The sequence below is a fragment of the Coptis chinensis genome, chromosome 8, assembly GCF_015680905.1.
Source record: "Coptis chinensis isolate HL-2020 chromosome 8, ASM1568090v1, whole genome shotgun sequence".
NCBI classification, from domain to species: domain Eukaryota; kingdom Viridiplantae; phylum Streptophyta; class Magnoliopsida; order Ranunculales; family Ranunculaceae; genus Coptis; species Coptis chinensis.
The window spans coordinates 72,884,225-72,905,910 of NC_141463.1; the positions used below are offsets into that span (position 1 = coordinate 72,884,225).

Genomic DNA, 21,686 nt, shown 5'->3' on the forward strand with positions numbered 1-21,686 from the left:
TAGCTTTTGCTACCGTTTGCAGGATACAGGCCATTTAGGATGCATATTCATAATACGTGCATTTTAGCACAAAAATGATGGCTATTTACGCTACTTGGGAAGATTCCAGCTTAGGAGTAACATTGTCGGAAAGTCAAAAGTCAAGTCAACTGTCAAAGTTAAAGACTCAAGGACTCAATACTGAAAGCTACTGACTCAGGGACCTAAAGCAAAAATCAAGACTTCTATTGTATGGGCTTAGGTGAAAAGCCCATAAGATTGTTTCTAGAAGGAAGGGTATAATTATAAATGGTGTCCTATATAAACCAAAGAGATGTAGAGAATTAACCATCCAATGTTTTAGGGTCCAAACCATTTAGGAGTAGATTTAAGTAATTTTACATTCAAGTCTTTTTATTTTATTTTAATTGCTTTATTTCAATTTCCAATGTTGTCTTTCAAGTTCTTCAATCAAAGTTCAATCAAGTTTCTTTCACTACAAGTTCTTGTCTTCAGTGTCTTTCATTCATACTTTAATCTTGTTTTCATTTCATGTTTTAAACCCCATCCGTTCAACTAGTGTTTTCCACCATTAGAAAAGAGAGAGAGTTTTCAACCATCCAACCATTCCTCCCACCATAAGAATTTAAGATGAACAACAAACCCAACTCCCACTTTCTCAACTTGTCAGCATCCATCTTGAGTTATATCAATTTAGATTTCTATGTCCTACATATTTTAGCACTGTAAAAACTTCTCAAGCAGTCTAGTAAGTAGTATAGCGCATATATTTGTCCCTAAAAACCTAACTCGTATTCTTTTTTTTTTTTTTTTTTTTTAAATGAACTCATACAATGTGAATGAATTGATTTAAATTGAATGAGCAATCCCAAAACCATAAAATTTTGTCTATAACAGTGTCATATAACAACTCTTCATGGCTGAATGAAACATATATACTCTTATAATGCAATTGCTACGTTGCATTCGTTAGTATTTGGCCTGGGTACCTGTAGTAGAAATTATTGTTTGTAAAAATTCTTTGCTAGCTCTTTCTACGTGATATTATAACTTCGTAAATTTGGTAAATTTCATTGTGTATTATAAGGGTTCTTATATAGACACCACTGATTTTACCAAGGGCACTACACACTAACCACAAAACAAACGGGTCCTAGATTTTTTTTTTTTTTTTTGAAACGTTTATGAGGGGTTTGGCAGACCCCAACCTGTATTAATCAAACTCTCTGGTACAACTTACCAATAGCATATTCCTCTACTATTACATTAAGCTCATACGTAAGAGGAGGCATGCTTACAAAAGTAACTCCAGGATTTATAATTCTATCCCGAGTAGTACTAGACTTAGCCATCAAGTCTGCCGCTTCTATTCTTTTCCCTATACACATGGGACACACTAACCGACCCACACTGGTTCATTAGCCTCCAGATGCCTTCCACTGTATCGAGACAGTACCAAGGGCTCATCTCCTGTCTGTTAATAACTTGGACTGCTCTTAGAGAATCGGATTCAACCAGAATCATATTACAGTTAACACTGAGAGCTGCCAGAAGACCCGCCTCAATTCCTTTTAACTCTTGGATAATCACCGATCGTAAGTTCACATTTCCCATGTATAAGAGTATAGGAGACCCCTCATGGTTCCTCAATATACCGCCATAACCAGCACTATCTTCAGTCACCGACCCATCCGAATTAATCTTGACGAACCCAAAAGGTGGTTTGGTCCACTTAACTAGCTCAGACGCTCGCTGCCTTATAGTGATCTCAATACCAAGTCTCGAATCAAATTCTTTGTCATTTGAAGAAGAGTCCTCAGTGGACTTGATTACTCGCTGCAAGTAGGTTTTCATCTTCTCCATGATGTAGCTGCTAATCGACTCTGCAGAATGCACTCTGCAGAACGGGTCCTAGAATTAGGAATGAAAAGAATAATTTTTTAAAATAATTTATTAATAATCAAAACACAATTTTTCTTTTACAAAATTTCATAATATTCAAAAACAAACAAGAAAGATTTATAAAGTTTATTACTAATTGAAAATACCCATTGATTTATTGAAAAATGATTGAATTATGAAAAAATTCAAAATTTGGAGGAACCCCAACACGAAAACAAATATGTCTCATAATAATTTACGAATCAAATCCATAATCATTTCTCCACATTATCACAATTGAAATCAAAACAAAACTTTTAATGAAATTATTCAATAGCGCATTTGAATATACCCATTCGTTTAATTTTATGGAAAATGATTGAAATTTTGAATTTTGTCAACATTGAAAAGGCACATTGATTTAATTGAACGTAAGATAAAACCAAACTAACCAAAATTAAACAATTTTTTTTATATATAAAAAAAAAATCTTAAGTGGTGCCTATTTAATTTTCAAGTGGTGCCCATTTGGTCTTAGGGTCGTACGTCCATTTGGTTTTGTTTTGGGTGTGGGCAGCCCTTAGTAAAGTAAGTGGTACTGTCTTTGGGTATGTTTGGCAACCAAGATTTTAGGGTGGAATTCATAATATATTTCCGAAATTTAAGAATCACCCTGTTTGGCAATCTTTTCTGCACTTAAATGGAAACCTCAAATCCCCAAAATCAAGGAATTGTAAGTTTCTATAGGGGCAGAAACTTGAGATTTCCATATATTCAGGAATTTTAACTACTTAAAATTGTAAGTCTTGGAATTATATTTTCAATTCCAATTCCAAATGAAAACTTCCAAACAGACCCAAAGGTTGGGCCTAATTTGGCCTTGCAATCATATAATCTTAAATTACCATATTAGTTTTCAACTCAACCTAATTTAGTTAGAGAATGACAATTTAAATTTCAGCGTGTATTATATAAGGTTGGGCCTAATTTGGCCTTGCAATCATATCATCTTAAGTTACCATATTAGTTTTCAGCTCAACCTAATTTAGTGAGTGAATACCTAATTTGGCTATGCATTCACCTATTGTTTAGCACATGTACCATACCAACTCAACCAAATTTAATAAGAGAATGCCTTATTAATTTCTAGCGGATACAATTTCTTCTGGAATTAATTACTATTGTTTGATCTTTTTGTTCCCTAATAATTTGGCTTTAATTAAGTCTTAATTAGTTTCCTTATTAGACTTCTATTACTTTATTTTAGTCAACACAAATCTCGAGGCAAGAGATTTAATCTCAACCACCACTTAGCTTTCACAAGATCAAATCCAGACCACCACTCAGAACAACCCTATATTGAATATTGATATTGATTTGAGGCCTTCTCAAACTCAAGTCCTTAAGCAATTTCCTAACTCGTCTATGGAAGGGACAAGCCGACTCTTTCTTGTCCTAATGTAAAATTTGACATTAGGAAAGAAACAAGTTGAATCTGGTTGGCCACAATATATATACCCAAATAGGAATTTCAAATTCCACTCAATCAATCGTATGATTCCACTCAAACCCCATATAAACTCGATTGAGTCATCACTTATTTTTATTGTGGCCATTTTACCACTTCAAGCCATACTTTGGGCTCAGACATTTAGGTGGCTTATTATTAAGGGCAATATTCATTGTGGACAATGTGGTGGATGGTTATAAATTTGGTAAAAATATGAGCAAAGCTCGCTCTTAAGGTATTGATTTGGCATAGCAATTCCACATTGGTTTAGAAGTTGTTTAATATTATGGATAAATTGTTTAAGATTACAGGTTGGGATCTACCATAACCCAAAATATATTCAAAAAAAGATAATGGATAAACTTTATAGGGTCATATATACTTGTGTGAAAGCTTTTTTAAGAAACTTTGAGATTCGGACACAAATGGGTCCAGTTGATTTTGGTTTGGACTTGGCAAGAACATAACTACCCACACAAATTGGATAGATAACTCATACAACATCTAACAAAACTCCTCTTAATTAACATTCAGTTGACCGGATTGTGGGTCCCACACACGCTAGGTACCCACCTAACCACATACACAAGGCGACCTTACACCCAACCCAATAATGGGTTATTATTTCATTTAAATTGGAATCAAAATCGGGGAAGTATATATCAATATGGAGGATAAATTTGGAAAGCATCTGATGCCAGATAAATATGCCAGACTACAATTGCCACGTACCCTAAATATGTATGCATGCTTTTAAAAAACCATGTATTGAGATTTGAAATCTAATACTTTTCCATTAAAGCTCGCCTCTACTCAATCTTTATATGAAACCATTGATAATTTTCTTCTCACATTTTGTTTTCTTTTTCTGAAACCATTCTGACGGATAATGGAAGAAGAGCCCGATTATACTAAAAAGAAAGCATATGTAAGTATCCGCCTCCAAAACATTCTCTATATATGTTTTACAATATTGTACTACATTTTTCTTCGCTATTTGATCACAATTTTTTGCTCATCTTAGATGACAAACATTTCTTGTGGTAAGAAAAGATACATTTAGATTTCTCCATGTTGTAGCAAGTAGTCACAATAAAAAAACTAAGTACGACACCATTTGGTCGTTTATTTGAAATTTAATCATTCTTATTATTAAGATATGTCTAAAAACTTTCATTGCAATTCCCTTTCGTATTAAAAAAAATGAAAATAAAAACATATATGTTATCCACCATACAATAAAGCCATACATATATTTCTTATATATATAATACAGTAAAGCCATGTATACTTATCTATCTATTACATACTATCCTACATTAACGAGAATTGTCATACATGTTTGGTGATCGATTCCACAAACTTACCATTTTTTTTAATTAATCAAAACGTACATTGTTTCAAAGTAATATTTTCTGTTTTAAAAGCAAATATATATTATAGGACAACTTTGTTGGAATTTCTAAAAAAAAAAAAAAAAAACACACGAAATATTTAAGGGCAGGTAGATAGGGATGGTCATTGAGTAGAGCTACTCACGAGTAACTCGAGCTCGACTCTCTTTTCTTTTTGTTGAAAGGGTAATTGATTAATATAGTAAACGAATGAAAATAATGTTACAAGGGAGTGAGTTAAGATAGTAGTAGATGACTTGCAATAACATGTCACTGATTTGTCATTACATTACAAAACAATAATAGGTATTGTGTTGGTTCTCGAGATTAAGCATGAAACTCAGTCTTGAGTCCCACCACATTTGTGTCCCTTTAGCCATATTTGCTCCATGTCGTGCACACCTATCTGCCCATAAGTTGGTCTCCCTCCAGGTTGTGGTGATGTTAATCCATTATGCCTTTTCTTTTAGTGATGACCATACTGCTTTTGCTCATCACCAATGCACGTACTCTATCCTTTTGAAATGATTGTACTGCTAATTTGGAGTAAGATTTGATCCAAATCTTGCTCCACCCTAGTTTTAGAGCTTTCTTTATGCCCTCTGTAATGACTATAGTCTCAACAATGTGATTTGTTGTTTTTATCGGAAAAAAAAACTATGTGATTTGTTGAGACTCTAAGCCCGGCCTCCAACTGTTGCACCAAGAAAAGCACCATTGTGGTCTCTATATACCGTTTCCCAACCTGAGTTGTTTGGGTTCCCTTTGGAGCACCCGTCAATGACGTGTTTTCTTTAATCATATCAAGTGGAGGAGTGGCCCGGTAGCATTCAAGGATTTGTGGAGCCTTTCTGAGCTTGTGTTGTAGGTGTAACGTATGTAAGATGGATACGTCCTGCACAGCCCATCGAAGGCTCGATTCAAACTTGTCCGCACAAAAGTATGAGTCAAAGCAAGCTTGAACTTAATTTAAAATTCGTTCTAGATAGCGAGTAACTCGAGTTCGAGCTCATGAGCTACTCATTTTATAAGTCCATATCCAATATATAATTCATAATTTATACTCTTTCTATTCTTTATACCCAACTATAATTTACAATTTATACCACTTTTAATGTTTTATACACATTTTTTTTTCGAGTTCAAACGAGCATAGCTGAGCTTGAGCTTGAGCCTGTAGTGCAAAATGAGTCGAGCTTGAGCTATTAGTAGAATTGGATGAGTCGAGTTTGAGCCCAATATTAAACTTGAAGTCGAGTTCGAGTCGAGCCTCTACAGGTGCGAGTCGAGCTTGAGCATGACAAAACTCTACTCAGGTAGCTCGATGACCGGCTACTAGTGGATCTAAATAACTAAAAGCATCAATTTGATGTTTTTTCATTGGCTACTAGTGGATCTAAACGTACATAAATAATTTTTCTAAAGTAGTTTATAGTTTATTTATTCTAAAACTAAGCAATGAATAATTGTTCAAGCCTTAAATGACCTTGTTGTCGTGGTTGGGCCAAAGTCCAGAGTGATAAAATTCCTTTTTTTTATTATTTTTTTTTTTATCAATTTTAAAGCCTATTTATAATTTAATTGTGGTTGATGCTTATAACCCACGTAACTTCATGTAAAGAAATGATATAAGATATGATGGAATCTAATCCAAGACCTCCAAATACAACCACAGATTTAACAGAGATTGGGCATAAAGCCCACAGTTCCAATTTAATTATGGATAAAAGACATTGACTTTTGTAATTATGTCAAAAGCCCACCTGATCCATTTGTTGGTAATATTACAAATTTGTCCTTTACCCCGTCTTCCGACCCAAACAAAAATCTAAATAAATCAAAATTGGAAAACTAAAAAACAAATCCTAGTTCCCCCAAATTGAACCGAAAGTGCAACATAGAAATCCAAAATGAAGGAAATTGATGATGATTTGGTTGATTTTGTGCAACAAAAATCGAGATCTATTCGAAACAAACTACAACCAACTTCTAAAAACATTGAGAAACTAAATTTTCATCTTCATATATATGTTTAATTTACATTCAACCCATTGTTAATTTCACACTCTAGGGTTTCGATTAAAGTAACATTTGCAACAATGAGATAGTGCTAGAGAGTGTTGGGTCGAATGCAACATGAGTGTTGCACTGAAATCAACACTGCAAATTGGAAATACATTTACATTAATCTAATATGTTGGTTTATGTTTTATTTTGTGCTTTAGTTGAACTTGCTTCTTGCGTAGCTGAACATGAGGCTTAATTGCTCATGTTTGTTGTTTGATTTTACATGTTTTCCACTACAACATGGATGTTGCACTGTCAACTCTACTATAACATGGATGTTGCATTGTGAACTACTACTACAACATGGGGCAAGGTGCAACATGGATGTTGCAGTGTCAATTCTACTATAACATGGATGTTGCATGGATGTGCAATGCTAAACTACTACATATAACAACATGGGGTAAGGTGCAACATGGATGTTGCACTATCAATTACTACATGGACATTGTGAACAACTATCGCAATATGAATGCCAACTCCAACTCTAGTGCAACATGGATGTGCAATGCTAATTACTACTACATATAACAACCACTGTCAACTCCCACTGTAATATGGATATTGCACTATCAACTCTACTGCAACATGGATGTTGCATTACAACATGAACTCACACTTGACACCGAAGTTCAACAAAATGAATGTTGCAATTGCTAATTCAACATGCATCATGGTTTGAAAATAAATACACTTATAAATAACTAAGTGCAAAAAACAAAACTACTATTAGGTAGCAACCACTTTCAATTCTTCAAATTTGAAGAAATGCGCCGGAACTCGAATTCCAATGTTGCATTGTGGTCGTGATAACTCTCGCGATTCTTGTTCGCAAACTGAGGTTTGATGGATGTTGCATCTAATGTCGCCCCAAGTTTTTTTACTACTACAACATCCAAAACAACATCACACTTGAATGTCGCGTGAGTTTTTTGAAGTTCTTTTAACGACAAATGAATGTTGCAATTAATGTCATCAGGTCATCTCAAATAAACATGAATATTTCTTGGGTTTAGAAAATAAATACACTTATAAATAACTAAGACTGCACAAAAACAACATATAAGCAATCAAAATGATAGCTATCGTAAATCCTATTGTTTAGGAGTAATAACATTAATTTCTTTATAAACCTACTATAAATTTCGATTAGATGACATACAAATGTTATCATCGCAAACACTACCATCGAACCATATTTCTTTTCTAACTAAAACTAGTAGTAATAACTGGCCAGATGTAGATGGATTTCAACCATCGCCCTCTCACTTAACAATAATTCTACAAAATAAAAAATAAAAAAAATGACACATTCAACCAACACAGTGACATGGCACTGCAACATCAAAGTTGCACCATGAAAAACCACCACTGCAACATCAAAGTTGCACTATGAAAAACCACCACTGCAACATCAATGATGCATTGAAAACTTTCTTCCCTCCTCGAACCCCATCTCCACATCGAGTCCAGTGGGATCTCACTCGCTCACTAGACCGTGCCTATTTAAGGCCCAACTGTAATTGGGCTAGGGTGAGCTTGTCCTATTTGCAGACAAGTTGGTGAAGGTCAAAGGGCTTAGAAAAGCAAGTCAAAACTTGTTTTATACGTTTCATTGCCATATAAAAAACTTTTTTCGCGGCAAAAATTGTAACCCTTGTTCTCACAGATTCCATTAAGTGATGAGAATTTTATTCACTGTAGAATGGTAACTAGGGTATTGAGTGTTACAAACCTTATACTAATAATGGAATCTGAGAAGCAAGAATGTTTTAAAGCAATTGCGGTAAAGACCTTTAACAAGGCCAGGTATATTTCTCAACTAAACTGATTAGACATAAAATTTTATTGTTATAACATGCCAAGTCTGAAAGTGGATGTTTATATTGCTTATTGGTTCTCTCTCCATTTTATTTCAGTCGGAAGGTAGTAGAGATGCTTTATCAAGGCAACATGTGGTCATGGAGAAGGGTAGATATGTTCTCATCAAGACCGACAGTGGAACTTCAGTTCAATTTGAAGAACTGGATGATGAAAAGATGGGATACGAGAAGAAAATGATGAGCAAACAAGTTTCTGTACAGGAAAGTGGAAAGAAAGGCTTGGATGATGCGTTCGAACCTAGGTCAAGGTCTTTCCATGCCTATGAGTTTGGGTAACTTCATTTGCACTTTTGTAGCTCATATGCTTGTCTTCATTAACTCTAGATCATCATTCTATACATAAAACTTTGTATACTTTGGCATAACCGCATTGCAAACAAGATTTTTATATGTCACAAACTATTCTTGTACCAATAAGCCATTAGATGCTCCTCTCGAGGTTGCACACTGGGAAAATGGCAAGACACCTCTGTTTTTTATTTTTTTTATTTTTTTTTATTTTTCTTTAGGGGGGGGGGGGTGTTGTTCCCGGAAGAGAACAAATGAGAAACTGTTGCTACAACACATGGTCGTGGATGAGACCCTTACAAGTGACAACTTTCTCACTTGTAAGTAGGTGGAGAATTGGTTTCTCAAGCTGGTGAATTAACAAGGAAGATTTCAGCACACTTTGAGAGTTTCTTTGTATTAAAGAGATATGAGTGGTCATCTTGACAGGTTTTAGATGCTGGCTGGTGTTTCTTGGGTATATATGTAGATTCCCTATGCATTTGAAAATGGTTAACCATAGAAAACGAAGGGATCTTAGTGACAGTTATGGGCTTAGGTTTCTTTTGACCTGATCCTATGGACCAGAGATATGATGATTTTAAGGTTAGGGTGGGAATCAGGAAATGTTATACTGGCTTAACTTTTCCTTATGTCCGAGTAGAATTTCTCCAGGATCGAATGACAGTTATGGGCTTGGGTTTCTGTGATATACTAGGGACCGGAGATCCGATGATTTCATTGTAAGGTAGGAAAATGTGATGTTGGCTTTAAATCTACTTGTATCCATGTATACTAGTGCAACTTTTTCCTTCGCAATGAAGGACACCGCAAAATAAAAAGTTGGAGACCCATGTGTCCAACAAGTTTGTATCCTTAAGCAACTAATAAGCAAAAAACTTTCATCCTCGACTTCTTAAGTTACGTTCAAAATGTGTGTCATATTTGACCATATTGAAAGAAGGGTCATGTATTTTTTCTTCTTTATGATGACCACCACTGCTCTTAACTTACTCTTTGTTGGAAGTTTAGGCATTTTGTAACCAATTGTATGTGCCCCATGTTTCGTGCATAGTTCTCTAGGGCTAGAGAAAGGAAACTTTATTCCTGGATTTTACTTATTCAATAATGATAACATTAACAAATTACACCTCTTTCAGCTCAGGGTCTTCTCAAGGAATTGGTGTACTAAGCGAGTATGCTGGTACTTCAAAACCTACTCATTCAAACACCTTCACAGTACCCAGGAACAACTTGGGTTATACCTCTCTTTCTTGTCAGACATGGGACAGTATGGATGGTTTAAATGAGAGAATTGTAGCTCAAGGAAATAGCAAGTAAGTCTAACCGCTTCAGATACTTATGATAAATGCTGATTTATAACGTTTTCTTTTCGTAACTCTAAAAAGTTTGATAGAACCGTCTCTAGGAATTTTGAATAAGGCTATAATGACTGTTGATGAAAATTGAGAAGTCATAAGCTATAGAGAAGAACATATAGTAATACAGAGATCAATGAACGTGCTCTCTTATTTGATCATCCTCATGATTTGTGATTTCTTCATGCGTCATATATGTTTTTCCAGGTATATTGTTCGAAAGGGTGATCAGGTTAGTCTAGATACAACACAAATTTCTTCTAATGCAAATCACATGGCTTCTAGTGCAAGAGTGGCAAACTCATCTTTAAACTTCCTTCACACTCCTGAGACCCTTGATGAGCGGACACAGCTCCCCTGCTCAAAAACATTTGAGTCGCTGAATCTAGAGAACTTTCAGAAGCGCATTATGCCGAAAGGGCCATCTTCATACCCTATGATTCAGTTGGTTGATCACAGACCCCAGAAAATCTCACAGAAAAGGAGGGAAGATCTATTTTCAAATCGTGATGAAGCTCAGTTATCTTTTGAAGGAGTTCCACCACCAGATACTGCTACAATTTTAACATGTATCAGTCCTAATGAACCAGAAGTTCCCAGGATGGTATCGAGTAGCATTCAGCTGGTCAGAATGGATTCTGAAGACGTTCTATCTCCGGCCTTTATGTTTGAAAGCAAGGAACCCAGCGCTGGTGAAAACAGATTGAACCAAAACGAAATGCATAATGACAAGGAAGAGGACAGAGCAGCTAACGCTGTACATAAAGTTGGGCCTCTTATGCTGCCTGCAAAGAAGAATACAGTACTTGATGAACAAATGAGACATGGAGTACAGAGAGGAGGACAGTATGAAAGGGTTTTATCAATCTCACGAGATTTCATTCCTCAAACAAAACAAATGTTGGAGAATCCACCAGCAAGAAACGCACTGCAGAGCAAGAAACAGTATTCAAATAACAATAGAAGGTACTATTATATTCGTTAAACTCAAAATTGCAGCTGTGACTTTAAAATAAGATATTGATTTGCCACATTTTACTTTGTCTTTAGGAAAGTGGACCATTCGCCTTTAAAAGAGCTCTCAGGTTGCAATGATTTTAAACATCCTGGCGCCGCTTATAATGGTGGTTCCTCTGATCCTACTAATAGTATGTTAAACATGTGGCGTCAATTATGTCTATTCCCGCAGTTTTCCCATTTACCCGCAAATAATTTACCTTTAGGGTCTGTAAAAATAATTGTATTATAGGTATCGTAAGAAAATATATGATCTGCTAAAAACTCAATCGTCTTTCTTTGGTTTAGTCATGAAAATGAAAGTTTGAATATATATGTTACCCTTCTGGTAAAGACCTGAGATATGGGGCCTTGTTGTGTGTCTTGCAAAAGGCTCTTCTTGCAGTTACAAATCTATAGATAACTGTACCAGTGTTTTGAAGCTACTACGATAACTCTGAATATAGAAGTATTTCACACTAATAACCCCCCCTCTCTTTCTCTAAACTATCCTTATTGTGGAGAAATTTTTGTAGTCTCAGTCCACATTAGTAGCTCTCCCTATTTTTCTGCACCTGCACTCTTCTGCAGTGTGGCAAGCGTACAAATATGTGTCTTTGTTCTGACTCGGTAGAACTGAGAAGCGCGTCTTACATTTTTTTCTCATAATTTTTAACTGAACGGTTTGATCTCCAGGTGAACCAGATGATGACAATAAAGAGCTTTTGCAAGCTGCAAACTATGCTCGTAGTGCCAGATGTATGCATCTTACTTGCTCAAACTGTTTTCATATTAATCTACATAGGAATATATCTCCCCTTTTTCACTCTTTGATCTTGTATTTATAATTGCAGCTCTTGCCTATTCTGAGTTGTTCTGGAAAAGAGTGGAACCTGTTTTTGCTTTTCCTAGTTCAAATGACAAAACCTTCTTGAAACAACAGCAACAGGTAAGAACCAGGATTTACTTCAAACCTCATAAATGGCTAAAATGTTGGGCTGTTATTTCCCCTGTATGTTGTCTTTTTCACTTGTCTTCCATTTTCATGTATTTATTTTGGATCAGTTAAGCACTATGGAGCTTGAGAACACACTTTGTCTCAATTCTGGTGCTAAACATGAAACTGAGGTATCTCTGGTCAATGCAGAATCTGCTGAGTATATAGAGGAATAAAATTTCTCGCAGCTTGTATTTGTTTCCTTTTTGCTTTGCTTACCTTTTATCAATAATCATCGTTAGGCTTAAATCGGCACTATTATAGACATGATATAGATATTATATTACAGGCACTTCACCAAAAGTGCAAAATCATAACAATCTATGATTAACGAGCAACGCAGGTAAAAAGTTCAAAGTAAATTATATAGAGAAAATCTGAGATCGACTTAAATTTAGTGAATGAGCCAACAATATGTGTAATATCTGGTCATTCTCGAGAATTGATATGTGATTGCTTCTTTGATACAATGTCAATTATTATTCAAGAAAAACTTTTAGAACAAAGAATCAATGTTTCAATTGAAATTTAAACATACAAGGAAACACTAGTACTGCTTGTTTGCATTTTAAATTGAACTTTCATTTTGTGTTAAAGTCATTCTCCATGTGTATAATGAATGGTAACTTTTTGTAAGATAACTATATAAAATAAAAACTCACTGAAACTTCTTGATGGAAATGCTTTTGAATTTAATACTATGGTTTGAGTATATGACTTGTGATTAACCTCATTCTGGAAAAAATGTTTGGTCTTTTAGGCTGATGTAGTGCTTATTGAAGAGGCCTCGTCTCAAAATATTGTTTGCGGTGAGAGGCAAGAATATCAACTAAATGGAACTGGGTCTGATGTATTAGATACTACTGTAGTCGCCCAATCACAAGACAACAGTGCTTCGTGTGGAGGATTAGTCGCTGATAGAAGTTTTGAGAATATGATCCCACTGTCTCAACTTCTGCTTTCAGCTATGATTGATGAAGATGAAATTGAAGAACTTAATTGTGATAATGGAGATATAAATGGAACTATGCATAATGCTTTCAAACCTAATGATGGGGACAGTGTGGAATCAGAAGTTGGTAAAAGTGACAGCAACCTGCTATATAATGGTGAAAGTTTGCAAGAAACTAATGGTTTGGCGCCTTCAGAAGTTGAAGCGACTTCTCAGTCTGATCAAGACAGTTCTGACATTTCTTCCATTGATTATCAAAACATGTCTTTTGAAGACAGATGCAGGTTGGAGCTTCAGAGCATTGGCCTCTACAATGAGAAGGTATATCTTTTCTGTTGAAGCCGTAGTTCTTTGTTTTTGTTCTAGTTCTTTGCCTGATGGTCGTATGCTTGAGTAAAGCTTTTCGATTGTGTGACCAAGAGGCAGCTTATTATTGGTTTATCTCTAATTTCCTGTTGTGTGCTTTTCTCCAGCTTTGTGCAGGAGAGCATGAAGAACAGGAGATTGATAGAGATATTACTGAACTTAGAAAGAAGCTTCACCAACAGGTTCCGTTGTGAAATTTATTTACTACCGTACATAATTTTGACTTTTTGATAATATATAAATGAAAATTTAAACTTCCAAAAAGTTGCTTGCTGTGAGCTCATAAATTGACTTGCATGTAGTTTGTCCTGTCCCTTTTAAAACGATGATGAGCATTTTGTGATTAATCATAATTTGTAAATTTTATCTATCTTGTTCTGGAAGAGTAATTGATTTTTCAATGATTTGATACTTGATAGGTGATTAAAAAGAAAGTGCAGTTGTGTAAATTAGATGAACTTGTTCAAAAGGAAAGAGATGCAGAAGGATGGTAAGAACGACAGAAATCTGGATAGTTTTCTGACTATTTTCTAGTAAGTTAATTCATTTTGAGGAAATATGCATAATGCACTTGGTCTATGCAGGGACCTTGAGCATTCTGCATTGAACAAACTTGTTGAAATAGCTTACAAAAGGTGCAAGGTAATCATTCTCTATATGTGCTCTGGCATACAACTGAATGCCATTTTCCAGAACTTTGTGACATTAACAAGCCTGTAATGTTGTTATTTTTTTTTCTTTTGATGCCAAGTGAGCGAAGAATGTATCAGCTCCTACGCAAACAAGATTAGTCAAATCTATCCGGAACTCCAATCTATAAATCCATGCGGGGATGCCTTCTTATAACACCACATCGCCTTGATTATTAGGACCAGCTCCATGCTTTGCAGCAACATCTGCAGCAAAATAGTTTCTCTCCATGTATGAGTAACCATATATGACCTCAGCCTAGCTTCCCATCTTTTGATATAGAACCAGATCCAAAAGCACTGACAGCTGAAGCATAATCAGCCTGTACGTCTACATACATGACACCACTCTTTACTGACTGCTATTTCTGCACTTTGCACATTGGTGTCAACCATACAGTTAGTGTTTCTTCCAGTAACTTTCTTCAGACCAAAAGAAACCTGCCATTGAATGCCTGGAGACTGCTACAATACCAACAGGACCACGGTTATCCTGGTTTGCCTGGTGTTCCCCATGATATAAGTGTCATCGGCTTTTGAATCTTTCTAACACAAGCTTCATATTTTTTATTTTTTTTGTGTTGGGATCATAATATACTAATTAATGTGCCATAGTTCAAGGTTTTATTTCAGTTCTCATACTGTGATATGGTCTTATGAGGAACTGATTGAAGCTGTCGACAGTCTGGCATATTCATTGCTAAAGTAAAAACCAATATATTTAAAAGGATACAGTTTCGGTCAGTGCATAAGCACTAATTAAGTAATTAGTCTCAAAGGGTTGACAAGTATTTTAATGACAAAAGGGTTACTTCACTATTTTTCTCGCTAAGGTGTTGGGAGAGCGTCTGGAGTGACTACATGGTAACGGGGGGTTACTTGACCATGGTTTTTAAGGATTGTAGTTTCAACAATACCTTCATTGATTACAATCTTACATCCCCAATTCTCAAAGGGCTTCCAAAAAAACAGCAAAAATAAATAAATAAATAAAATGGTGTTTCTGTTGCGGTACACTTATTTGGAGAGGGTCTTAATTTCCAAGTAGAGTATATGTGATCAAATTTATTCTGAGGGTGGTAAATTAGGTGGATCTGATTGAGGCCTATGATATGTGAATGGTTTACTTTTGGCACGCTAGAACTATTGGTATAGGGGTATGTATTAACCTATAAAAAAATGTGTAGTGTATCGCGCTTCACGAAAATCACCGTAAAGATTCATTCAAACGGTCTATTTCAACTATTTTCTGGAAACTCCCTATTCCTAGGTGTGATTAAGATCACAATATTTTGAGAGAATATTTTGAACAGATCAAAACTATTATGTTCCTTTGATATTGAATAGAATATATTTTGAACGCAAGTGGAGATGTTAAAGCTTTAGGTTAATCTGCGTATCATACCGGGGTGTTCTGTCATAATGTCTTAAACAGAATGTTTTGCAAGGAACTAGGTGACATTGACACCGTAAGTCTATCAGTATCCGACACAGTGAAGTACCAAATATTGAAGTATACAACCTTCCATATATCCACGTGTCGTATCTGACACAGATGCGTTATTCTTGTAATATACGGAGTCTTGATGTGACATTGGCATGGTCGTGTTAGAACAACTGGACTTTGATTTTTTAGTATTTCAATGAAGAATGTAGTTTATGGGAAATTTTTCCACCACAATGAGATGGAAATGCTACATTTTAGAAATTTGCACTATGTTAGTGATGGACCCATGAAGTGCATCTGCAATCAATTATGTCAGGCCTGTTCAAGGAGGAGAGCCAGAAAGGTTTCAAAACAAAAGGCTAGAGCTTTTGCTGAGCGAACTATTGCAAGATGTCGGGACTATGAGAAAACTGGTAAAAGTTGTTTCCTTGAGACTGGACCATACAATGTCCTTTCATCTCCGTGCAGTGATGTTTCCAACAATGCCGAAAGTGTTGGAGCTATTGAATTTTGTGATAGTCAAGTACAGTCAGGTATGCTTTTCTGAATATTCATTTATGTGTGAATTGTGATTTAAATGGTGCCTTCTTCATTTGAAGTTTGAACACATTGCTCTTTGGAAGGACAACGATTTGTGTCCCTCTGTGTGGTTAAACCTGTCGAGGAGGGCACATAAAATAGCACCTAAAATCTGAATTTTCTGTTTATGTATGGTTGGAAGCCCCACCTCCCACCTTAAACGCTTCACCTTCTGAATGTTGCATCATAAGCAGTTTGTACTCATTAAGTGTTTCTCATGTTGGTTCATTTGCAGACAAGGGTGTCTCTTCTACTAGGATTGAGGAACATAGTACTCGTGGTCATACACTTATTAGGGTTCCTAATGCTCGACCTCTAAGCAGAAAGGCTTTTCAGAAACTTCAACCAAAGTTGAAAAGAGTGAGAGAGAGGAAAACCTTTGACAATGCTGGCAATGCTGCCTCTTCTTGCATTGGCACAAAGAGAAGGAGAAATGAGAGGATGAAAGATCAGCATAAAGATATGTCAACTACGAAATCTGTTGTCAAAGTTAAAAATTGTTTTCCACCTAGAGATTGCAATGGTAAGTTCATAACAAAACCGAAGTCCAGGAAGAATACAGCTCAGCCTTCAACCTCAGGGAATGGTGTTCTTGACAGGTTTCCTGGAACAACATATCCAGTTTTCTCTTCTTTGGAAACTCCAGAGACTAATGAAATCGGTAAAGCAAATGAATCAGAATTGCCAGCATTGAGCAAAATTTGTCAGGATTCAACTGGAAAAGTTGATGAATTCATTGACTTTGAAGACTTGAACCTTTCATATATAGGCCAAGTAGATCTCAGATCACCTGGTAAACATTTCACTCCTAATGCTGCCTCTTCAGATACTGATGAAGTTATTGTACAAGAGTGTTATACAGACGGACTTGAAGTACCAACAGATGACCTGTCAGAATTGGATTTATTCATCTAAAGAGAGTTGATATTACAACCCTGTTAAATTTCAGTAGTCCTCGCATTTTTTAAGACAGTAGGAAATTGTTAGGGAAGACGATTTTTATGGATGTGGTTCTCTGAGATATTCTTTTTCTTTCTCTCAGATAAGTAGTTAAAACTTTCTTATACATGTATTATTTTCATCGTCGTCATTGTTTTTGTTACACATCAAAGACCTGCTCACATGCCATAAGATGTAGAATTGGCTTCACATCACTAGCTTGCTTGGGTGTATTTTCTCAAGTCAGCCGTATCGTGAAACTACCTGACGCGTTAAAAGTCATTTGTTTTTTTTATCCTGATTTAGCCACAACTGTCCTTGTAAAACCTTGCTTGCTAAGACTGTTAGCCAAGGTAGGTTTTCTTTACAGAAAGCAGTAAAAACAAAAACGGTATGTTCCCTCTTATTTTCAACCTTTTAAAATTTTAAACATTTCATTATTTTAAAAACAATTTTAGTTTTCGATTTAATCTGTAACTGAGAGGATACAAAAGTTTATTCTTCACCTGAAATACTTGTAAAACCTGGGACGCCAAAGTGCCAAACTATCAAAGGCTCTGAATACTCCTAGATAGTGTTGTTGGTGTGTCGCATCTCTACAATATATGTAGCCGGGTTTTCCGGAACTAACTCTCACCATGAACAGGCAAATTTTAATCTCTCTATTTATCTAATTGAGAAGTACCTCCCTCACTGAAATTATAACCAGCTCCTTTTTTTATTAATAATTTAGAAAACCCCTCCCCCTCTTTTTTCAATTAGCCCCCACTGTTTTTATTCCACACAATCAGAATCCATTGAAACCATGCTACTTATCCATCTTGAAAGACCGGTTTGAAGATTGAACAATGTGTAGCTCAGTTTGCATACTTGTACCAAAAAATATGGCGATCCTTAATTACGTTCGATAAGGCTGAATAGCTAGAACCTTTTTTTTTTTTTTTTTTATTGTAGCGCATCTATTCCGATATGATTCTAGAAAAGAAACTTAAGAATTCCTACCTATATCCATCCTATCAACTTTAATTAGTATCAATATTTAATTCCTCCCTATCCATTCCTAACATTACTGTCACGGCAACTTGGGTGGAATGAGACTTAAAGATAAAAACAAATATACCCAGCTTCTTGTCTTATATTCCGTTCTTACTTTCTTTGGTCTTCTTATAAATACTCCCTCCCCTGTAACAAATCTAATATCAAATTGTTAGATTGAACTCCATATTAAGATGAAGTACAAGAGGCTTCACAAATACGTTGTGAAGGAGGATGAATCTGATATTTTGTTGCCTGGAGCTGGTGAGCAGCAAAATTATGATGCTGGAAAGGTAACCAAACTAGTTCAAGCCATGCAAAGGATTATGTCAATTAAAGAACGACACACGCCAAATGTTGTGCTCCCATTAGGTGCGCCACAGAGTGAGGATATACACATTTTGAGACGTTGAGGCCTTGAAGGTCTTACAATCTTGATCTCACTAAGTTAAGAATGTAAATCTCCCCTATAAATAAGATGATTTCAGAACAAAATTTGTCGTCCTGTTTTTCCACTACCATATAATTTCGAATCTTAAAAAAACCGAAATTTATAAAAAGGAATTGAAAAGATAAGTAAAATACAAGTTAATAATGGAGTTTCCCGCACATGTGACCCCTTCCCAACCTACAACTTGTGCAAGGTAATTCAGGAGCTTAAAGAGATTTTCAAGAGCTATGACTGCAAGGTTAAAAGATGGCAAAGCATGAAAGCACCATAGTTGAAAAGGAACATAAGAAAATCTCCATTTATCTAAAATTACAGCAACATGGGTAGGAACTAAATAGCATGAACAAATGTCAAAATTTATGTAGCACCACCGAGTTCAACCAAGTAACATTAAACAATTTATCAATAATAAGAAACACACTACTCTCTACTGTAAATCGGTCAAACGGAAACATCAAAACAATTTAGGAAAAATATATAAAGAGAATTACAAGTAACAGGAAACGGTACTCTAAAACTGAATCCACACGACAAGTAGAACTGTAATGACACTAGCGACAGAGAATTATATGGGAACAGAGAGAATGATCAGAAATTCGACGATGGTTTGAGGCGCGCAGATAACACTATCCTTAAGGTGTTATTTGCCCCACTACAAGAGTTTGCTATTGGGTCTAGGCAAATTACCTCCAAGATACAACAAACCATAGAATACTGCGATTAGCAATACTGAAGAATTCTCAAAGCACTCTAATGAAACTTGCATTTGAAACTAAATATTGGAGGGAGAGGGAGAGAGATAATGAGAACATGACTCATTTCCTTATTACATAGGCTCTCTTTATAGAGTTTCAATGTTGAATGAACAAACACACCTCTTCATGGATACCTTTTGGATGTACACACCACTTCAATGTATGACATGTGTATGTTCCTTACATTCATTTGAAAGAACACAACAATTCTATTCTATTTAACTGTTTGGGATTCAGTTATAGTAACTGCAATTTCTCTGCTCATACATGAATGTGATCAGGTGCTCTAATACATTGGACAGGATCCAATGCATCCAAGTACTACCAATATATAGCTTCTCAAACTATAATACAATCTCACCAATAATCCCCCACTAGATTGTAATATAGGCCAATGCCTTTCCTTGGCAATTAAAATCATAATAACAATCCCCCACTAGATTGTAATATATGTGCAGTCTCAACCTTGGGATATCCTCATGAATACAAGATGGTGTCTTTCAAGTTAAACCATCAATTAGTGAAAGTATTTCAGAGTTTCAATGAAAACAATGGTGGCCTTAGCTAATTAAACCAAGTTTTCTACATGTCAGAACTAGAAATACTATGCACATGAATTATCTTTGTTTCTTCAAGATGCTTTCAACTTGTGTTAGCACTATTAAGGCCTTGTGCTTTAACTTGTGTTAGCACTATTAGCACTATTGTTGGTGAGATTATATTATAGTTTGAGAAGCTATATATTGGTAGTACTTAGATGCATTGGATCTTGTCCAATTAATGTATTAGAGCACCTTATCACATTCATGTATGAGCAGAGAAATTGCAGTTACTATAATTGAATCCCAAACAGTTAAATAGAATTGAACTGTTGTGTTCTTTCAAATGAATGTAAGGAACAGACACATGTCATACATTGAAGTGGTGTTTACATCCAAAAGGTATCCATGAAGAGGTGTGTTTGTTCATTCAACATTGAAACTCTATAAAGAGAGCCTATGTAATAAGGAAATGAATCATGTTCCCATTATCCCTCTCCCTCCAATATTCAGTTTCGAATGCAAGTTTCATTAGAGTGTTTTGAGAATTCTTCGGTTTTGCTAACCACAGTATTCTATGGTTTGTTGTATCTTGGAGGTAATTTGCCTAGACCCGATAGCAAACTCTTGTAGTAGGGGCAAATAACACCTTAAAGATAGTGTTATCTGCACGCCTCAAACCTTCGAATTTCTAATCATTCTCCATGTTCCCATATAATTCTTTGTTGCTAGTGTCATTACAAGAACAACCTCAGTTGCTCTACAAAGTCAACTACTACTTAACATGTGTATGTGGCATATATCTAACTCGCATTGAATGTTATGGTGTACCTTCAAAACCAAATTTCATTGAGCAAATCTACATAGACACTTCCATATTTTTTTTCAAGGCACATAGCACATAAGCACTGAGAGTGATCAGAATTCAAAAAAACATTCTGGATAATGCAACTCCCTGACGACCAAAGGAAGCAACACATGAGGACTAAAAAACACAAATCCAACTACTGCTGAACATATGTATATGGCACATATATAACTCGCATTAAATGTTATGGAGTACCTTCAATTCATAAACAAATTTCATGGAGCAATATACATAGACATTTCCATACAAGTGCCAACAAAAGAGGATATAACTAAGAATGTAGAGCTCAGGATCACAAACAGGGCATCCATCATTACATTTACTAGCAAAATGGCACATGCTATGTACGTGTGATGAAGTTAGTATTTGCGTCGTTCTCTCATTTATTTTGACACGGTAGTAGCTCCGTTTGGGTTAAAAGCATTAGTGGTGGGCTCTAATCAAGTCAGCAGAGCGATCGTTCTGGGCCGAAAGGGGGTATGTGACCCAAAAAGTATTTTGGTTGGTTTCTGTCAGTCCTCATTCTCGAGCAATTTCTCTTTCCCTCTCCTTCCTCAACCAAACCCAACTGTCTCTCTCCCCACCACAAACCCATCTCTCCTCTCTCTCTTTTCCACCTCTGCCCCAAGAAATAAAAACAGATAAATATGGGACAAGAAGTAGTTGGTGGGACCTAGGAAAAAAACATAACA

The 21,686-nt window shown here is 35.7% G+C and overlaps 2 protein-coding genes across 3 annotated transcripts; one reads left to right on the forward strand and one right to left on the reverse strand.

The window, feature by feature from the left end:
- Nucleotides 1-1,344: 1,344 nt before the first annotated feature.
- Nucleotides 1,345-1,863, reverse strand: LOC147482870 (uncharacterized). Its single transcript, XM_086579443.1, has one exon. It carries the CDS (start codon nucleotides 1,861-1,863, stop codon nucleotides 1,345-1,347), a length of 519 nt encoding a protein of 172 aa, XP_086435569.1.
- Nucleotides 1,864-8,279: 6,416 nt separating this feature from the next.
- LOC147482871 (uncharacterized) lies at nucleotides 8,280-17,497 on the forward strand. Of its 2 annotated transcripts, XM_086580185.1 has the most exons (14): nucleotides 8,520-8,661; nucleotides 8,772-9,007; nucleotides 10,163-10,339; nucleotides 10,589-11,347; nucleotides 11,432-11,505; nucleotides 12,074-12,136; nucleotides 12,232-12,326; nucleotides 12,443-12,505; nucleotides 13,135-13,647; nucleotides 13,800-13,874; nucleotides 14,112-14,182; nucleotides 14,277-14,334; nucleotides 16,145-16,361; nucleotides 16,643-17,497. In XM_086580185.1, exons 2-14 carry the CDS (start codon nucleotides 8,814-8,816, stop codon nucleotides 17,320-17,322), a joined length of 3,039 nt encoding a protein of 1,012 aa, XP_086436311.1. In that variant the 5' UTR covers nucleotides 8,520-8,661; nucleotides 8,772-8,813; the 3' UTR covers nucleotides 17,323-17,497. The 2 variants fall into 2 exon arrangements, with proteins under 2 accessions (XP_086436312.1, XP_086436311.1); XM_086580186.1 differs by lacking the exon at nucleotides 12,443-12,505 and having other exon boundaries at nucleotides 8,280-8,661.
- The last annotated feature ends 4,189 nt before the right edge of the window (nucleotides 17,498-21,686 follow it).

Coding starts and splice junctions, on each gene's coding strand:
- LOC147482870 (XM_086579443.1), bottom strand. CDS start 1,863: ATGGAGAAGATGAAAACCTACTTGCAGCGAGTAATCAAGTCCACTGAG.
- LOC147482871 (XM_086580185.1), top strand. CDS start 8,814: ATGGAGAAGGGTAGATATGTTCTCATCAAGACCGACAGTGGAACTTCA. Junction 12,137..12,231: donor CTATGCTCGTAGTGCCAGAT/GTATGCATCTTA, acceptor TTATAATTGCAG/CTCTTGCCTATTCTGAGTTG. Junction 14,183..14,276: donor GAAAGAGATGCAGAAGGATG/GTAAGAACGACA, acceptor TGGTCTATGCAG/GGACCTTGAGCATTCTGCAT.